General features: G+C 47.9%; 1 protein-coding gene across 1 annotated transcript in view; it reads left to right on the top strand.

The window, feature by feature from the left end:
* The first annotated feature begins 550 nt into the window (after nucleotides 1-550).
* Nucleotides 551-18,088, top strand: part of LOC142575765 (uncharacterized) — a 527,026-nt gene continuing 509,488 nt past the window's right edge. The window contains exon 1 of the mRNA XM_075685386.1: nucleotides 551-1,677. Coding sequence (XP_075541501.1) covers nucleotides 1,390-1,677 — 288 coding nt within the window. The 5' untranslated portion in view covers nucleotides 551-1,389. The remainder of the gene's footprint in view (nucleotides 1,678-18,088) is intronic.

Here is an 18,088-nt window from a genome sequence, read left to right as displayed (position 1 = left end):
GAGCGCGCGCGCGCGTTTCCCTCTCTCCCCTTCGCTGGCGGCGGCAACGGCGGCGCGGTCTAATCCGCGCGCTCGAACTCCCTCCTCGCCCTCGGCAAAAAGAGTCTGTCGGGTCCTCCCCTCTTCTCCGGCGCGGCTCGAGGCTCGCTCGAGGTTCGAGCCTCCCTCCTCTCCACCGACGGCGCGCGCGTGAGGAGGAGGCGACTAGAGCGGCGCGCCCTCGGAACTCGGACCCTCCGCCGCCGCCGCCGCGAGGAAACGAACGCAGCAAGGCCGGGGCCCGGCGCTAGCACACAGCGCGCGCGCCGCGTGTGTGTGCTATACACGAACGGACCGGCGACGACCCAACCAACGCTTGCCCCTCTGCTGGCACCAGGCGCCGCGTGGCTCGGCGCGCGCTTTTCACCCCACCTCTCTTCTTCCCCCATCCATCCCCCCTTCACCCCCCCGGCTGCCGGGGTTCGAGCGAGAGTGCCTCGAACGGCGGCCAGCCGCCGACGACGCCGTGGTCCCACCGTTGCCGAGCAGAGATGCGTCGTCGTGTCGCCTGAAGGGACGTGCGGCGACGAGGCTCCTCTCGCGCCGACGAGTTTGCTCACACCCTTTTTTTTCTCGAGGCCCGTGCTCTTGTGCATCACCTTCCGTAACTGACGCGATAGCCCTGTCCGTGTGCGTGCGTGAGTCGCGAGCGCGCGACTGAGTGGTGTCATCGTCGTGTGATTATTTGCTGTTTGTTTATTGTGAAGTTTTTTGAACGGTGTCGGAAGAGGACGAGTCGTCGATCGTCACCCGTGACGCTGCTGCCTGCCGTGTTTGTGTAGTGACCGTGATTTCGCGGCGTCGAACGAATGGATGGTGTTTCGGGTTGACTAGTGAAACAGACGTGCGCGCGTTGTGACGACGCCGTTGACGATTCGAAACCGTGACACACCCCGCGCTCCCAAGTGTTGTTGTTGTCGTCGTCGTCACCTGGAGGGAGAACGACTTGAATCCTCGAATCATTCGCGAAGAATCGAGGTCAACTGGGTGAAGGCGTTACGAGATACCGCGATTCGTAACCTGGCTGAGTGGGGATGTCATCTCCCTCCCACTGAAGGTAGCTTTCCGCACAACGACGTCGACAGCGAAAGCGATATCGTCGAAGTTCGGTCAACGAACATCCACGTGACACGCTGCGACGACCACGGTAACGGCTGTGGCTTTGTCGATGGCTTCTGAGAAGCTCGTCGGCCTCCGTTGAAATCCACAGGTGACGGCGACGCGCGGTACCCGCGCGCGCGCGCGTCTATCCATAATCGGCTTTCATTTTAGCGAGAGAGGCGAATCGACGCGTGACCGCGAAAAACGCGCGCGCGCTTCAAGTTCGCCGTCGATAAGGCAGCGGCAACAATGTACCGGGACGGTGAAGTGATCCTCGAAGTGGAATGCGGCGGCAACAAGGGGCTGCTGTACCTGTCGCGCCTCTGCCAGGGCTCGAAAGGGCCGTGCATTCTCTTCAGGGATACCTGGCTGACCCCGAACGAGTTCCAGTACGTGAGCGGACGTGAAACGGCCAAGGACTGGAAGCGCAGCATTCGCCACCATGGCAAGTCGATGAAGTTGCTGCTGGCCAAAGGCGTGCTCTCGGTGCACCCGCCGGTCTGCGACTGCTCGGGCTGCAGGATCGGATCACCTCTGGTGAGTGGACCTCCGTCGACGTACGTTGTCCTCGGTGTCGTCTTGGCTGTGTCGTGTCTCGTGCTGTCCACTCTCTTCACGTCGTCGATCACTCGTGTTCGCACACTGCGCTAGAATCCTCGTTCGCACTTTCACCGACGTGCGGCCGTGCTCTGGCGGTTACGCGTAATGAAGCAGGAAAGCGTCGATGAGCGCTATCGAGAGCTCTTCGCGTGACACTTCGAGAGCTTCTGGTCAAACGACGGTGACACCCACGTTGTCTGACCGCGATGCTGGAAGTAATCTCCGAGGATAATGGAGTAGTATCCGTAGCGATGGTTATCGCTCTTCGTAGAGGAACAAGCGAAGAGCGATACAGATGATAGCGTCCTGAAATAGAGGCCTTAGTGTGCTTTTCTTCGTAATTGATTAGAAGCCGTTGTGATGCCTGCGGATTTAGTTACGGCGCTTCAAAACACTTTGCGTACGCTGCGCAAACGGGTTGCTTGACGCTCAGGTTTGACGATGCTAAGGGACGATATCGTAGAAACCTGTTTCTCAGTTGAAACATGCGCAGCGTCAGGAATTCCATTTGTAAATTTCTCATTACACGTATGTATTGACTTCGCTGTTAGAAGACACAAAAACGAAGACGGCTTCTTTGAAAAGTTGGGAAGCCGACTGCGTGCTGGCGCAGGTAGCGATATATTCAACCGAACATTTTCAATTAATTTGCAACTTGCGTTAGGGCCGATGTTCCTTGGTAAGGCATGCGTCGAGACGCGTTCGAAATTTAAAAAAGAAAGCATATATTTACGGCAACTTGCGAGTACACGGCTGTTCTTTTGAGCGTCGCGTTATTCTCTCGCGCCGAACTCAACCTACAGAATTCCTGCTTTCTAGAATCGTGCTCTTCGCAGACTTGTTGACTATTAGTTCTACACGCCCACCATATTTTATCTCGCAAGCCAAGAAAGAAAAAAAAATAATAATCTGCGGGAAGTCCAACTTTTTAGCAACCGCTGCGTAGCGGAACGGGCGAAAGCTCCTTGTGCGCTCCTCCGCCCGCCGGCCGAGCAATAGCGAGTCTCTTTTGAAAACCACGTGGTCGGCAGGCTGAGAGAGTGCTTTCATTTTTAGAAATCTCCCGCCGAAATCGACGATTCTCTTTTTCTTTTCTCTCTCCCGCGTATATCTCGACTCTCTCGCACTCTCGTAACTTGGAGCGCAAGCGCGCCACTGCGTTGGAGGGCAGCTGCACGTTATATACCACGAGCGGGGCGCCCATGTCTTTCTCTCTCTCTCTCTCTCTCGCCCGAGGCGGACCAGAAACACCCTTTCTTTTTGAGCGCGCAAAAAACGAATGATGACGTCATGGATTTCGATTCTCCCGTCGGGAATAACTAAGCGGCCGAACGAAGAAAGCGGAACACGCTTCCCGCCGGTTTCCTCTCGACGTCAGACAAAGAAGGGTGCGTCGCCCTCTCCTCTCCCGTCAAACCCCTTCCAACCTCCCCCCCCCCCTCCCGCAATTTTTCACCCCTTTTTCGCAAACTGTCCCACCGTGGTGTTAGCGCGCGCCTTGGCGCACGTTTTCTCGTGCTGAGCGTTCTTGCGCTTTTGGCAAATGCGCACATACGCGCATGACGCAGTTTCGCTATCGACGGCGAGAGGCGGGGTATGGCGTGATCGTATGAGCCGCATACATTTCTCGGAAAGGACATTTAAAAAAAAAAGAATATATAGTTATTTTACGGTAGACGCTGTTGCTGTCTCCGAAGAGGCTTGTGTAAAAAATTACTATAGGGAACTCCGGCGCTATATGGTGTCTGCGTCTGCAGCAGCGTTAAGTGTGAGGGGTTCAACAAGAGCCGCCGGTAGGGGGCGTCACGTGGATTGGCTTAAGCTTCGTCCTTCTAGCTTTAAACGGCTTCGTCACTTGCGCTCATTGCTATGTGCATTTGCGCAGTGACGCATTCTCTTCACGCGTTTGGAAAAACGGCGATTTCTCGGAAATGTTGCAAGATAAAAGCGGGAGAAACACTTCACAAGAGCTTCCGAAGCCGCAAGTACGAAGATTAGACAAATCCGTGTAACTAACCATCATTCCCATGGTGACGGAACGATCGCAGCGCCAGGGTTCCCTCTGGTGATTTCTGTGGAAACATATAATAATAACTTTGTTTCCTTCCGTACCATCCGAGCTGAAATAAGTTGAATTGGACAGCGTTACTGCGTCCGTGCTCCCCGAAGGATGTCACAAAGGCAGTTTGGATACAAGAAATAATAACACCGCAGGCAACGCCATTGCATCGTGGCTAAACAAGAAAAAAGAAATAAGCAAAACGAAGTAATAACTGCGAACACACTCGTTGAAACAAAATACATCACTGCACTGAATGCACTAATCACGATACAACGTCATCGTTGAAGAAAAAAAAAAGTAACAATTTAGATGCGCGCAAGGAAGCAAAATGTACTCGGAACAAGCCGCCATGTACGTAAATGATGCGTTCCATAAAAATTTCAGGCACTAACTCGATTGTCGAAGTACACGTGGGAAAGCATATATAGAACTCCGTGGTTGTCTCTCCACCTTTGCTGGGCTAGAAGAGTCGAAGTGCGTTTTCGACCCTTCCGGACGCGCCGCTGTCGCCTGGTGCTGCGGGTCGCACTTTCGGGCCTCACCTACGCGCTCGGCGCTGGCATGTTGCCGGGGGTAGAAGCGAGCGTCGCAGGCGTCGCCAACTCGGTCCGTTACATTGAAAAGAACGGCTCTCGGCTGTCACCGAGAAAGCGGGCGGTGACGGCACGGATAGGGCTGCGGCAGGGTCCCCCCCCTCCCCCCTTCTCACCCTCCCTACTCCTCGGGATGTTATGATTTATTTGTGTGCGTTTGACGGAGGGAGATGTAGAACTGTATATGAATTTGACGGGTGGAGTGTAGGCATTCGCTGTATTTTTCCCATTTCACCAAACGTCTTTGGTTTTCTTTCGTTAGCATCGCGATTCAACGGCAGCGCGAGTGGATGTCTCGCTTTGTCTATCTTTCATCGCGTTGCGCGGCAAAGTGGCCATTTTATAGGTCGCTGTCATGTACAGTTCGTGTCATCCTACTCGCTTTGCAACGAGACGTGAAACTCTCGAGCAGTGTTGGGCAAAACGAGAACACGGTAAAAACAGGAGCCAACGTTTCGACAAGTGGACTTGTTTTTTTCAAGGCGACGCATGCTTACCTCGGCACAGTACTGTACCGAGGAAAGCATATGTCGCCTTGAAGAAAAGTCCACTTTTACTGTGCCGAGGAAAGCATACGCCGCCTTGAAAAAGACAAGTCCACTTGTCGAAACGTTGGCTCCCGCTTTTACCTTGTTCTCGTTTTTCTCATCATTTTGAATTTTCATCTGCCGCCTTCCTCGTGTTTCCCCTGAGCACTGTTGGTAACTTAGTGAGATAGTCGCTAAGTTTTGCGAATCATCGGTCACATTAACGACAGCTTTGACTTTTCGGAGTCTTCGCGACCATTTAATGGCGTAAACAGCGAGGAAATTGCCTCTAATAACATCTCCCAATTCAAGGCCCCGGCTTCATTCTATCCTACGCGGCATGCATATACACGCCTTCATTTGTCCCTGCTTCTGAAATCGTATTGAATAGGTTATTAGTGAGCCATCTTGAGGCATCAAAGCTACATTTTCTAGGCAGAGCAAGGTCTTGAGATTTGATGGCGTTTTAGAAAAATCTGGGGTGTCTTCCCTCTTCGCACATTCCAGGATGAAACGCAGGATGAAACAATGATGCTGTTTATAATACATCAACAAGGACGTCTAGCAACATTTAAAACATAAAAAAACGACATAAATTCATTGAAAGTCATTATCACCTTCGTTACCTGGTGACTTTTCGCTAAACATGGAGTGTCTTGGGGCGCGACCTGGCGACTTTGCCAAAAAACGTTACCAGCACTGCTCGTGGGGAGTACAGTGTTGACTAATGTACGTGTATTCTGTTGTACAGTCCTTTATGATAACACAGAGAAAAGAGGGGCAGAGTTTCTGATATGTATATAAGGACATAGCGCGGAACATTGATGAATTCTACACCCTTAATGAAAATGAAGTAGTGAATTTAGTGAAGTTAAATAATAGTAATAAATTAAATGTTGTAAAGCTATACGCGCCAACGCGCAGTCATGATTACGAGGTGATGGAAATGTTCTCTAAGGACGTTGAATCATCGTTGAGAAACGCCAAACTCAGTATGCTGTGGTCATCGGCAACTTTAATGCCAAAGTAGTGAAAAGGAAATCTGGACAATAGGCAGGTGGGAAACGCGGCAGAATTTTCCCCCTGCTAAAGAAATCGCAGAGGAGATAAGTTGAGTGAGTTCGCGTAAAAGAATATGTTGAGAATAATGAATACCTTCTTCCGGAAATGCAGTATTCAGAAGTCGACATGGAAAAGGCCAAACGGGGAAGCAACAAATGGAATATGCTTCATACACAGTACCGATCTCAACGATGCAGCGTGTAGACGCTTTGAGTCAGCTAAAAAGTGGTGACCACAGATTAGTGAGGTCAGCGATTTTCCTCTATTTTAAGAGAGAAATGGAAAAAAATAGTTTTTTTTTAGGTGGCCCAACTTGGTTACTCTCAGGAGAAAAGCTGTGGAATTAAGGCATTGCTCGTGATAAAATATGAGGTTTTAGCACAGAACTGTACGAGGAAAGCATAAAGGTGACGTATGAAGCTTTAACGGAAATTATTTGAGGTGAGAATTTGAATTCAAGGCTAACATACCAAGACAGGAAGCATGGAAAGATAACTATAAATTGACTTTAAAGCTCGACTTATCCTGGCTAGCGATTTAGCATGCTACTCCGGACTTAAATTACTTAAATTACCAGCGAACCTTCCACGACGTGACGCAACACTGCTGTGTCGGCTGTGGGTAGGAGTAGCATTCACCAAGTCCTACAGCTATCGTATTGGAATAGCGGATTCACCAATGTGCGCTAAGTGCAAGTGTGAAGAGACCATCAGTCACCTTCTGTTCCACTGTTCTCGCTTCGATAATCATCGTGAGACTCTCCAGTGTGCCTTAAGTAGACTGGATGACAGGCCATTTACGGAAGCGAAGATCTTGGGAGCCTGGCCTCACAGTTCATTAGCCCAGAAAGCAGTTGGAGCGCTTTTTCGCTATCTGAAGGCAACAGACTTGAGTGCCCGACTGTAGACATCCTACACCTAAGTTCCCTCTCTCTCTCTTTCACTCCCCATTCCCCTTCCCATGTATAGGGTAGCAAACTGGACTCAGCCTGGTTAACCTCCCTGCCTTTCCGTCTTCCCTTCTCTCTCTCTCTACTCCGGACGTTTGGAGAACAATAAGGCGATGCAAGCCGTGCCCACGGAAACACACAACACACGCGCCACAAAACTACACCAACATGCACATATAGACGCTAACGAGTAGAAATAAATACGAAGTGGTTCGCGCACAAAGCGTATTGCGAGGGAGTCTAGTACGCCACACATCAGGTCGAACAGAGGCTCAGCTGTCCAGCGTGTCAAGAAGGCGGGGAAATTAGCTCCGCTCGAAATTATACCATCTGAAAGATTAGGGATGCAGTAAATGGCGGGTGCTGAATGAAAGAGGGAGGGCGTGATTCGGTATGGGTATACGAGCAAGATTTACGCAGTGAAAGGATAAATGGGGCGATGTCATCGGCCGTTTCGACAGTATAGTAAGGTAATAAGGTAGGAAGGCGACAAGAGAAAACATAGACTGAGCTGTATAACAACACTTAGAACTGCTACGTAGCCACGATTGCACGTGGTTGGAGAGAGTAAAAAAAAATATGTTGTATAATAACTAGCGATAAAATCAGACAGGCTTGGAATCAAATGGCTAAAGGAAAAGTAGAAGAATAAAATGGATTGTAAGCTCACTGAATGTGTTCGATTTGGCCGGACTTTGTTCCAATCTGTGCCTGACGTTGTGTGCTACGTGCGAACTTATTCCGTGTTTCCCACTGTGCCCTGACTTTAGTTAGTTATGTGACTGGACTAATTCTTTCAATGTTTTTGTTTAATAATCCGTTTATTCAATCTTTTTGTGACTTGACTTTAAGACTGAGTGTGTTTCATTTGCTTGTGTGGCTTCACTTTTTTGCGTGACGTATTTATTAGTTGTCGTTAGCTTTGAGTGTGCTTTTACGTGATTTTCTTTCATACCTGTGGCTTCCATTATTTGCATTTCTATGTGAAAAATAGTAGTCGGTGCCAAATAAAGGCGCGAACATCTCCTAAATATCATATAATAAAAAATAGGAATACCATTTCTTTGATAAATTTTGGCAGGAATGCGCAACTCGAACAGCTTACGACCCTTTTAGGGAAGCTCATAACTTCAAATGTAGCAGATGTTTGACGAAATTCCAACCAATTATAAATCCACAAGGAAGGAGACTCTAATGAATAATAAAATATATAGGTGCATTAGCTTCTGCGTGGCACTGTACAAAATATTTGCAAAAGAAATTTCGAAGAGACTCTGAGGAGCACTTGACTTCAGTCAGCCAAGTCAGTCTAACTTGAAATATTCGACAATGCATTACATTAATGGGTGTGTCCTAAATATCCGCGTAGACAGCTACTTAGCCGCCTTGGCCCGACAGCCGCTATAGTAATTACTGTTCCAATCCATGGGTAGATGACAAAGAAGACAGCTTCGAAGAGACAGCATCGAAGGCAAAAAGCATGTAAGCTACTTTTACTAATCGAGCAGACGACGCAAAGTGCTGTTATGGCAAGAAGCTGAATGGAGTCGGGTCTAGCGAGCTCGGCTAACAAGACCTAACATTGTACGGAAGGCCCGTAGACGAGGCTGCTGAGTGAACCTGTAAGCATGAGTGCTTATTAGGCTAGAGGGAAAACGTACGTTTAGGGGAAAGCGATGCTCGTGAGTAGTCCAACTGAACAGGACTGTGCTATGCCGTCTGCAATGACGCAAATTGAGGAGCACCATGGTATCAAATAAAAGCGCAGTGAAATAAGCGATATTTTTTAGTCTTAGTGAGTTTTTTTGACGAAAATTACTCACATTACCTTTACGGTTTGCCTTTGCGACAGAAATTGGACACCACGTGGCGAACGATGTCTAGGCGCGTGACCATGTTTCAGTACGCAGACTGGTGCAGAGAAGAAGCGCTGTCTTCTAAGATGTCAGGTTAGACAGTTTTGCTTGCTGGAACGCCTTGGAACGCAGCCCATCTCATCAATGAGGTAACTGAGAAAGCTGCCAAGTACAACCAACCTCCCTATTCAGAGCGTACGAAAAGGCATTTGATTCAGTGTGTGTATATATATATATATATATATATATATATATATATATATATATATATATATATATATATATATATATATATATATATATATATATATATAGTCCTGGAGACATTGAGTGTTGAGGAGTAGAGGAAGCGTATACGCGAATATTTTTAAAAGCTAAAGTAATGTGTCACAAAAGAAGCGGAAGAATACTGATTGGAAAATGTGCCAGGCATGGAGGCACAATCTCTTCAGTTTTATTCTTTTCTTGCTTGGAAGATATATCCGATATGTTGGATTGAAAACGATTAGTCGTGGGGTATATAGACGTGGAATACGCCTTAGTAACTTGCGGTTTGCAGAAAAAGTTGTCCTCTTCAATAACTCCGGAGAGGACGTATGACAAATCAGAGAGGATCCGAACGGGTATAGTCCAAAGGTAACTTTCGAGACTATAATTTTTTTTTAATATTTGGGGTTTTACGTGCCAAAACCAATTTCTGATTATGAGGCACGCCGTAGTGGAGGACTCCGGAAATTTTGACCACCTGGGGTTCTTTAACGTGCACCTAAATCTAAGCACACTGGTGTTTTCGCATTTCGCCCCCATCGAAATGCGGCCGCCGTGGCCGGGATTCGATCCCGCGACCTCGTGCTCAGCAGCCCAACACCATAGCCGCTGAGCAACCACGGCGGGTCTTTCGAGACTATAGTGCAAAGGACAAAGGTAATGTTCTATTGCCTGGCGAGAAAAGAAGAGTTCGCGATTGTTACCGAGCTTGTTCAAGCTGAAATAAGAGTGCACTTATTAGACCAAACAGACCGTGGAAACCCGAGTCAACAGAAAAAAAAATGTTCTGGACAAATAAAAATGGGTTCGAGTACATGGCAGGAACTCCCCGGTAATGAAAGGTATCTTACCGTTATTCTTGAATAATAGAAAACGAAGTGCGCAACTAGAGCATTCAACCTGTAGTAACGTATGGGAATTGAACTTAGAATTATATACGAAAGCTTGACAGCAGCCTTAAGATCGTGCAAGAAATGATGAAACAGAAATTGATAGGTGTATTGTTAAGGAGACAAAAATACAGTTGTAGGAATTTGTGATCGAAGAAGTGTAGCTGATATGTTAAGTGAGATTAGGAAAATGGATAGCTGGGCAGTTCATGACATGACATAACCAGTGCTCTATTGGAGCAACACACTGGACCCTAACAGAAAAACATACTCGAGGACAGTGAAGAATTAGGTGGTAAGATGAGATTGGGGAACTTGAAAGCATAGGCTAGAGACGGCGGGTGCTAGACAGAGTTAATTAGAGAGCTCTGGGAGAGGACTTTGTCCTACGGCTTACATAACATACGTAGGATGGTTATGCTTATTATGACGATCATGATAATTGTGATGTTGCGCTTTTTGCCACACTTCTTGGCTTCCTGAATTCGGTGTGCGCAATTTGGCAATTTTCTTTTTTGGACAACTTTGCCAGGTCGGACTCCAATTTTCGCGACAAGTCGCTAAGAAACCAGGAGGATAATAACTTACTCGGAATTTTGCCTTTTTTTAATATTTCAGCTGTTCCCAGACGTTTTCACTATTATTTTTCAAGGTAGACAGAGAGATAGCAAGGAGTGGCTATATTTTGAAAATATCTAACGCGGTTCGGAACGTTCGTAAACGTTCGGAACGTCGGAATGGAAAACAACTGCCTATCTTTTAAAGCGGCATCAGATATCATGATTGTGCTTTGATGTAAAAGCAGCTTCGATGAACCCTAGTGGCTTTTCGCCCTATGGCATGTCCTTAGATGTACAAGCGATAGAAGCGGCAAATATTAACGTTCTGAATATACGAAGGCGTATATGTCTCCCCATTATAACTTGGGGGACGAAATAGTGAACTTGGCCAAAGTCTCTTGAGGACATTTATCAGAGAAATTTATTGGCTATTCACGACACGAGAAAAGCCACTAAAGTTCGCTAAGACACTGAAAAGGCAAACTTGTCGCTCATGTGACAAAAAAAAATCTCTCCAAATTGTACGCCGTACATACGTACAACGGCAAAAATGATGCTGGTTGGTGCGATTTGACGTCCAAAGGCAACGAAGAGGAACGTGAACTTGAAAAAATAATGTCATTTCTTCGGGTCGAACAAATCGTTCAACCAAGAAAGATGAAGCGAAGGACAAGTTCCGGCAGCATGCTACACTCCTGTAACACGCGAAGGCGAAATCCTGCTTTACACGCGGTAATACATTAGGTTGTACGATCGGAGGGGTCAGCCTTCTTACAAGATATTTAAAAAAAAAATGAGGTTTTACGCTCCAAAACCACGATCTGATTTTGAGGCACGGCGTAGTGAGGGACTCCGGTTTAATTTAGACCACCTGGGATTCTTTAACGTGCACCTAATCTAAGTACACGGGTGGTTTTTGCATTTTGCCCTCATCGCAAAAGACATGACGAGCCACAGTGTGAAGTAAACGAAAGGTGCTGCAGGTCGACCTCATCAACGACACATGCGAGCACCTAGTGCATTACTTAAATATTCTTTCGTTCTTTCTTTCGTTCCTTCCTTCGCTCTTTCGTTCTTTTCTTCGTTCTTTCTTTCGTTTCTTTATTCATATTAAGCCATTGCATCTTTGCTTGCTTACGGGGGTATGAGCCATTCCCGACGATCATATCTTTTGCTTCACTGGACTAGAGGCTGATTTTTTCGCGTGTGAGCCATTGCAACGAGCTACTTAAGGCTTTCGCCCTGTAGGGTGCTACTACGTGCTACAGTGATCCGACTAAAAGTACGACACCGACACGACCATGCACACTGGCGGTGCGCGAGCAGAGAATCGACGGTTGCAAGATAGAAGGCCAGCAACGCCTTGTCCAGCTCCTGCCTGATTGAGCGGGCCCTGTTGACATATAATTTGTGGACACTAGGCACCGAGGTCCGTGGTTTTTCCCCGCCCACAGCCTTAATAAGAAAAATATTAGCGATATTGACGAGGGGGCAATATAACACTCAACTGCAGAGTAAAGCTACGACATGGACCCTGACACCGAAATTACTCATAGTTCGCGGCCGCAAATTTTACTTCGACCGATGTTAACTTGAGGGCTCGAGAACAATGTCCAGAACACCCGAACACGGGTGGACGCTGCAATTATTTAAAAGGTCAATAATGCTGGTAACTTTCCAACCGTGAATATGCGCTTTTTGATTGCTTGATTCATGAGGTTTAACGTGCCAAAGCAACTCCACGACCATGAGGTAAGCCGCAGCGGAGGGCTGCGTATTACTTTAGACTACCTGACGCTCTGTAACCTGCACCACGTAAATCTAAGCCCACAAGCGTTTCTTTTTTAACATTTCGCCCACATCGACGTGCGGCCCGTCGCTGCCGGCGGCTGTCGCAGCTGCCCTGCAGCATGAGGTCCAATCAGTGAAAGAAAGAATAAAACTAGACATCGATACGATGTTTATTGACGGTTAGCGGGAATCCCAGTCACGTCGGGCTCAGCGCAGAGAGCAGCCGAGCAGTTCCAGCCAAGCGTCAGCCGAACCAAAGCAGCGACACCGACCCTTTGGTCTTTGTCTTGCTCACGTCAGGAGCCACGCGGCCGCAGCAACGCTTGTGCTATCTTCGTCGTTACATTAGCTGCACGAGAGAACAGTAGCCATCTTGGCGATTTCACGGTGTTGACACGGTAAGGGGATCATAATACGGTTTAAGCTGGCTGACGTGCACTGTCTCACGACCACGACGCTGTAGGTCGTTAGATGGCGTCAAAGGTTCGACCACGTAGTTTACAGCAGATGTACAGGGGACAATACAGCAGGGTCCGTGGTATTGAGCCAGCAGATTAGACGAAATACCGGGAACGTGAGGCAGAATTCATAACCAAACGAGGGAGCTGACACGGAAAGTGGTAGTGCTCAGGTCGTTGTCATGTCGACTCCGCTGATGAGCTTGACCCTCCGTCGTGAAGCTATAGGGGCAAGTTGGCGCATTCTTCAATTCACTGGGCTACTTCTGATATGGGCCTAAATTTGGAGGCGTGTGGTCGGGGTGGCAATACTGTATCGAGCGTGCATAATGGTTCTCGTCCATGCAAAAAAAAAAAACGGCGAAAACCTGTGGTAGCTTGAGACGCGGTATTGTAAGCGCAAGTTACGAATGGGAGAACCGTGTACCTGTTGGAGTGGTCCGACGCGATGTATGAGCATGTCGCCAAGAGGGCAATTGAAGCGCTCAGTTAATCCATTGGTCCGAGGATGGCACGCAGTACGTGTGCGGTGGATGACGTGGTACTAGGCAAGCAGGGCTTCAACCACTTGGGAAAGAAAGACACGCCCTCGGTCCTGGGGAAATCTCGAGGAGCGTCTTGTCGAAGCACGAAATCGCGCTGGATGAAGAAAGCAAGCTCGCGTGCAGCAGCGGCAGGAAGGGCGGCTGTCTCAGCATACAGGGTCAGATGGTCAACATCAACGTTTATCCATTAGTTTCCAGACGTAGTGCACGGGGAATGGGCCTTAAAGGTCGATGCCGACGCGATCGAAAGGCCGCGCAGGGCAAGGCAAGGGCTGAAAAGCTCCGGTCAAGCTTTGCGGAGAAACGTTGCGCTGTTGGAAGGCTTCGCAAGTGCGGATATATCCGAGGACAAAGCTGGGCATACCGCGCCAGCAGAAGCATTGGCGCAACCTTGGGTAAGTTTTCAGAACGCCTGGGGGAGCACGCTGTGAGTCGGCATGAAAAGCTGCGCAGATGGCGGGTCGCATGTGACGAGGTATTACGAGAAGCCGCTTGCGACCACCCGGTGTGTAGTTACGGCAATGGAGCAGGTTGTCTCGCACACTAAAAGAGAGGCATGACTGCATGCGGAGCGCGCGGGAGGGCGTGATGGTGGTAGAATCCGACAGAAGGTCAAGCAGGGCAACAATCCGCGGATCCTTACGTTGCTGCGAATACATGGACTCGACGTTGAGCGCTGAGATGGTGTTGTACTGTGCATAGAGAGACGCTCTATCATGGGGTAGAAGAGAGCGAGAAAGGGCGTCCGTGTCGGAGTGCTTGCGGCCAGACCTGTGCATCACTTGGATATCATACTCTTGTAGCCGCAGGGCCCAGCGACCGAGGCGGCCCGAGGGATCTTCTAAAGTCGACTACCAGGAAAAGGCGTGGTGATCCGTGAAAACGTAAAAGGGTTGGCCATAAAGGTAGGATCGCAACTTCCCAAGAGGCCAGACTATAGCGAGGTACTCTTTCTCAGTGGTTGAATAGTTAGTCTCGGCCTGTGTGAGGGTTCGGCTTGCAAAGTCTACAACCCACTTGTTATAACCTGGCTTGCGTTGCACGAGCAGCACACCAAGGCGCTGCTTGCATCCGTGTGTACCTCCGTAAGCACCTGGGGATCGTAGTGCCGGATTATCGGAGATGTGAGCAGCTGGCGTAGCGTCTGGACTCCATTATATCCCATTCAGGAGACCAGTTAGACATGTCGGTCCCAATGGTGAGAAGCCGTGTCAAAGAAGCGATAACGGTCGTGAAATTGCGCCACAAAGCGACGAAAATAAGAACAAAGGTCGGTGAAGCTCCTGGAGGTTCTCCAGTGACGCCCGTTTAGGGAGTTCGGTGACAGCTCGAAGTTTCGCAGGATCAGCGAGGACGCCGTTTTTGGATATACGACGTGGCCCAAGGCTGTCAAGCGTAAGCTACAAAGCGACACTTTCGGATATTCAAGTGAACACCAGCGCTCTTAACAGATGTCAAAACTTGATGGAGACACGAGAGGTGCGTCGAGAAATCTGAATAAAACACGACGATGCCATCAAGGTAGCGCAGACGGATGTTCCATTAGAGCCCGCGAAGTATGTTATCCGTCATGCGCTCGAATGTTGCGGGCGCATTGCAGAGTCCGAATGGCATGACGTAAAGTTCATATAGCCCATCAGGGGTGACAAACGCTGTCTTATGACGATCGCATGCGGCCATGGGAACTTGCCAGTAACCAGATCGCAGGTCCAATGACGAGAAGTACTCGACGCCTTGTCACCAATCAAGTGCATCGTCAATTCGGGGTAAAGGGTAGACGTCCTTCCGTGTTACTTTGTTGAGACGGCGGTAATCGACACAGAATCGAATATAACTATCTTTTTTACACACTAGCACAGCTGTAGAAGAAAGAATAACAGAAAGAAAGAGAAAGCGTCACACATTGCTGCACGGCTTTTCTGCTGCTGTGCGAAAACATTCGAACAAAGTTCACTGATGAAATAAGGGCAAGCTAAAAGAAAGGAAAAGAAAAGAAAGAAGTGAAATGTGTTTTTCGTAACGCATACCCACTACTATGATAACCACCGAGTCCTTTCACAGTCACAGCGCAATAAATAATTTGGGGGTTCTGTTCCAATTCTACCCCGTTTCGCGCTTCATAACTCGCTTGGGCGGCCTTCCACTAATGTTCTTACCTAAACCGCGGCCCGTCCGTATCGGAGGCGGATAATAAGAACTGGTCTCGAATCTGGCGCAAGTAATTGGTGTGCTTGATATAGAGGCCATCAGATAGAGAAAGAGAGGAATTTCATTTACAGTAAATTCAGAGAGGTTGACCTGGGCTGGGGCGATCTAGCAATGCTATTCGGCACTGGGTAGGGGAAGTGAAAGTATAGTGATGAATGATGATGCGAGAAGGGAACGAGCGAATGCTTATGTAATCACATCAAACAACGGCGGCACTAAGGCCGCTCATCTGGTTCCGTGTCAGTTGTAGGATCAGGGCATGGGCCGAGAGTAGCGTCCCCCGACAGCGGTTGCCTGCCAACGCTGGCTGTAGCAGATAGAAGAATACTGTATTAGCACGAATATAACGCGATTTTTTCTCTCAGTTGCAACCTTGAGCAGGACGATAGGCGCTGTTGTCCGGGCGCGTATAGAACAAGCGTTCTTCGCAGTGGCGCGGTGTGTCACCGCGCAATCCCTGAAAAGCATTGTGTTTTCGGTTATGTCGTGGGCGTTACTGAAGTTCTGCTTGTCCGGCAACCTTGTTCGGTGTCACGCAAAAGGACGCTGCGCTCGCCGACAGTGACCAGTAGGTGGGCACTCGCCCCTTTTACTTTATTTTGCGACTGTAGTGCGCAGTAAGCATGAACAAAGCCCTGCAGGCATCCGCCTTTATGCGTCGCTTCTTCCTTCATTTAATTTTTTTTGTGCCATCACATCGCGTTATAATCGTAATATATATTTCTTTTCCGGAGGGACCAAAAGTCCATGTTATTTACGGCCATATACTGGGAATTATCTACCAACGACTATTTTGCAGCAGATTGTCATCATGCTCTGGGGCAAATTTTTCGTGGCTGGAAACGGTTTCGCATTTGCGCATCCAAAATTTTATCCTCGTTTGTGCATCGCCAGCTGTGGAAGATCTGATCTTAGCTCAGAAATACCACGCTTTGGGAAACATCATTTTAATGCATTTTTATTTAAACAGCCAGAAAAACAAATACAGTGCTCCTCCCTAATTTGATTTGACAGAAACCCACGCACACTCACTCACTCACTCACTCACTCACTCACTCACTCACTCGCTCACTCACTCACTCACTCACTCACTCACTCACTCACTCACTCACTCACTCACTCACTCACTCACTCACTCACTCACTCACTCACTCACTCACTCACTCACTCACTCACTCACTCACTCACTCACTCACATGCGAGCGGTCGCTAAATTTGAAATTGTGACCGTTCCTTTCATTCTTTAGAAAAAGAAAGCTTGTTATTAACCAAGGCATAAACTCACTGCAACATGCGTCGCAAAGTTCTTAGTGACAGTGTAGTTAACTAAACAGGCCGAAATCAAGATTTTGCGCAGATATAAGAAAAATTTATATATACGCAGTAAAATAATCATGTTTAACTTCATAAGGGCGTAAAATAAACTTTATAGTATTGAAATTCGAAATATACTAACAAACAGAGATGTTAGTAACAAATATGAATTCTGTGATGTTTTTGATAAAGTAATAACACGAGTATAAATGATATATAACAGAATGAGTGCGTGATGCAAATCAGCAACAAATAGGCTTACGACGAACATTGCATACGTAACCAGTAAAAACGTATTCTGCCTTTAAATCCCAGGATTGAACTTTGATAATGGCAAATGCAGAGGAGTGTTTTATGGTGGGTTAAGTCTCGTAACGAGTTTATGGATTCTGTACATTTGATACAAATTGTGCAACAGAAGTAAGAAAATACTCCTGCATTGAACAGCACTGCTAACAAACAGAGAGACACACAGACAGACTGACGGACGGACGGACGGCCGGACGGATCATAGATAGATAGATAGATAGATAGATAGATAGATAGATAGATAGATAGATAGATAGATAGATAGATAGATAGATAGATAGATAGATAGATAGATAGATAGATAGATAGATAGATAGATAGATAGATAGATAGATAGATAGATAGATAGATAGATAGATAGATAGATAGATAGATAGATAGATCTACAAAATGCAACATTCGATGTTATAGAGCTGACCGCATACAAACGAAAAGGCAACAATTAATTCGAATTGTTAGGAAATATTTGATAGAATTAGCTTTAGTTGCAGCGAAAAACAACTACATAGTTGGCTGCTACTGAAGTCTGAATTGACGCCCGCAGCCTCCACTAAGGTCGCACACACCTGCCTGCGACGATTGTCATTCGAGAAGATGGCCCGGCCCTAACAGATGATGACGTTGCCACAGACCGCGCACGGGCACTCAGCTAGAGCTAAAGTAGCTTAAATACTTTGCTTTATGACTTCCTGGTTGCGACAGCTGGCGCGCTGATCGCTCTAAGCGAACACGACGGATCGCGAAGCCTGCGCCACGCATCGTTTCACTGCGGAGGAGAGCAAACCATGATCGAGGAAGGCACGCCTTTAATCGCACTGTAATTACGGTGAATAATAGAACGGCGGTTACTCGACGGGCGACAAAAGCTGGGCATTCATGACTAGCCGGGAAGCAAAGCGTGGCGTCACGTTGTGCAGAACGCAGCAGACGACGCACACGCGGTGCGTATTTCTGTCT

Source organism: Dermacentor variabilis, chromosome 3 (genome assembly GCF_050947875.1).
Source record: "Dermacentor variabilis isolate Ectoservices chromosome 3, ASM5094787v1, whole genome shotgun sequence".
NCBI classification, from domain to species: Eukaryota; Metazoa; Arthropoda; class Arachnida; order Ixodida; family Ixodidae; genus Dermacentor; species Dermacentor variabilis.
Note: the sequence above shows the minus strand (reverse complement) of the source record. Positions and strands in the feature narration are given on the sequence as shown.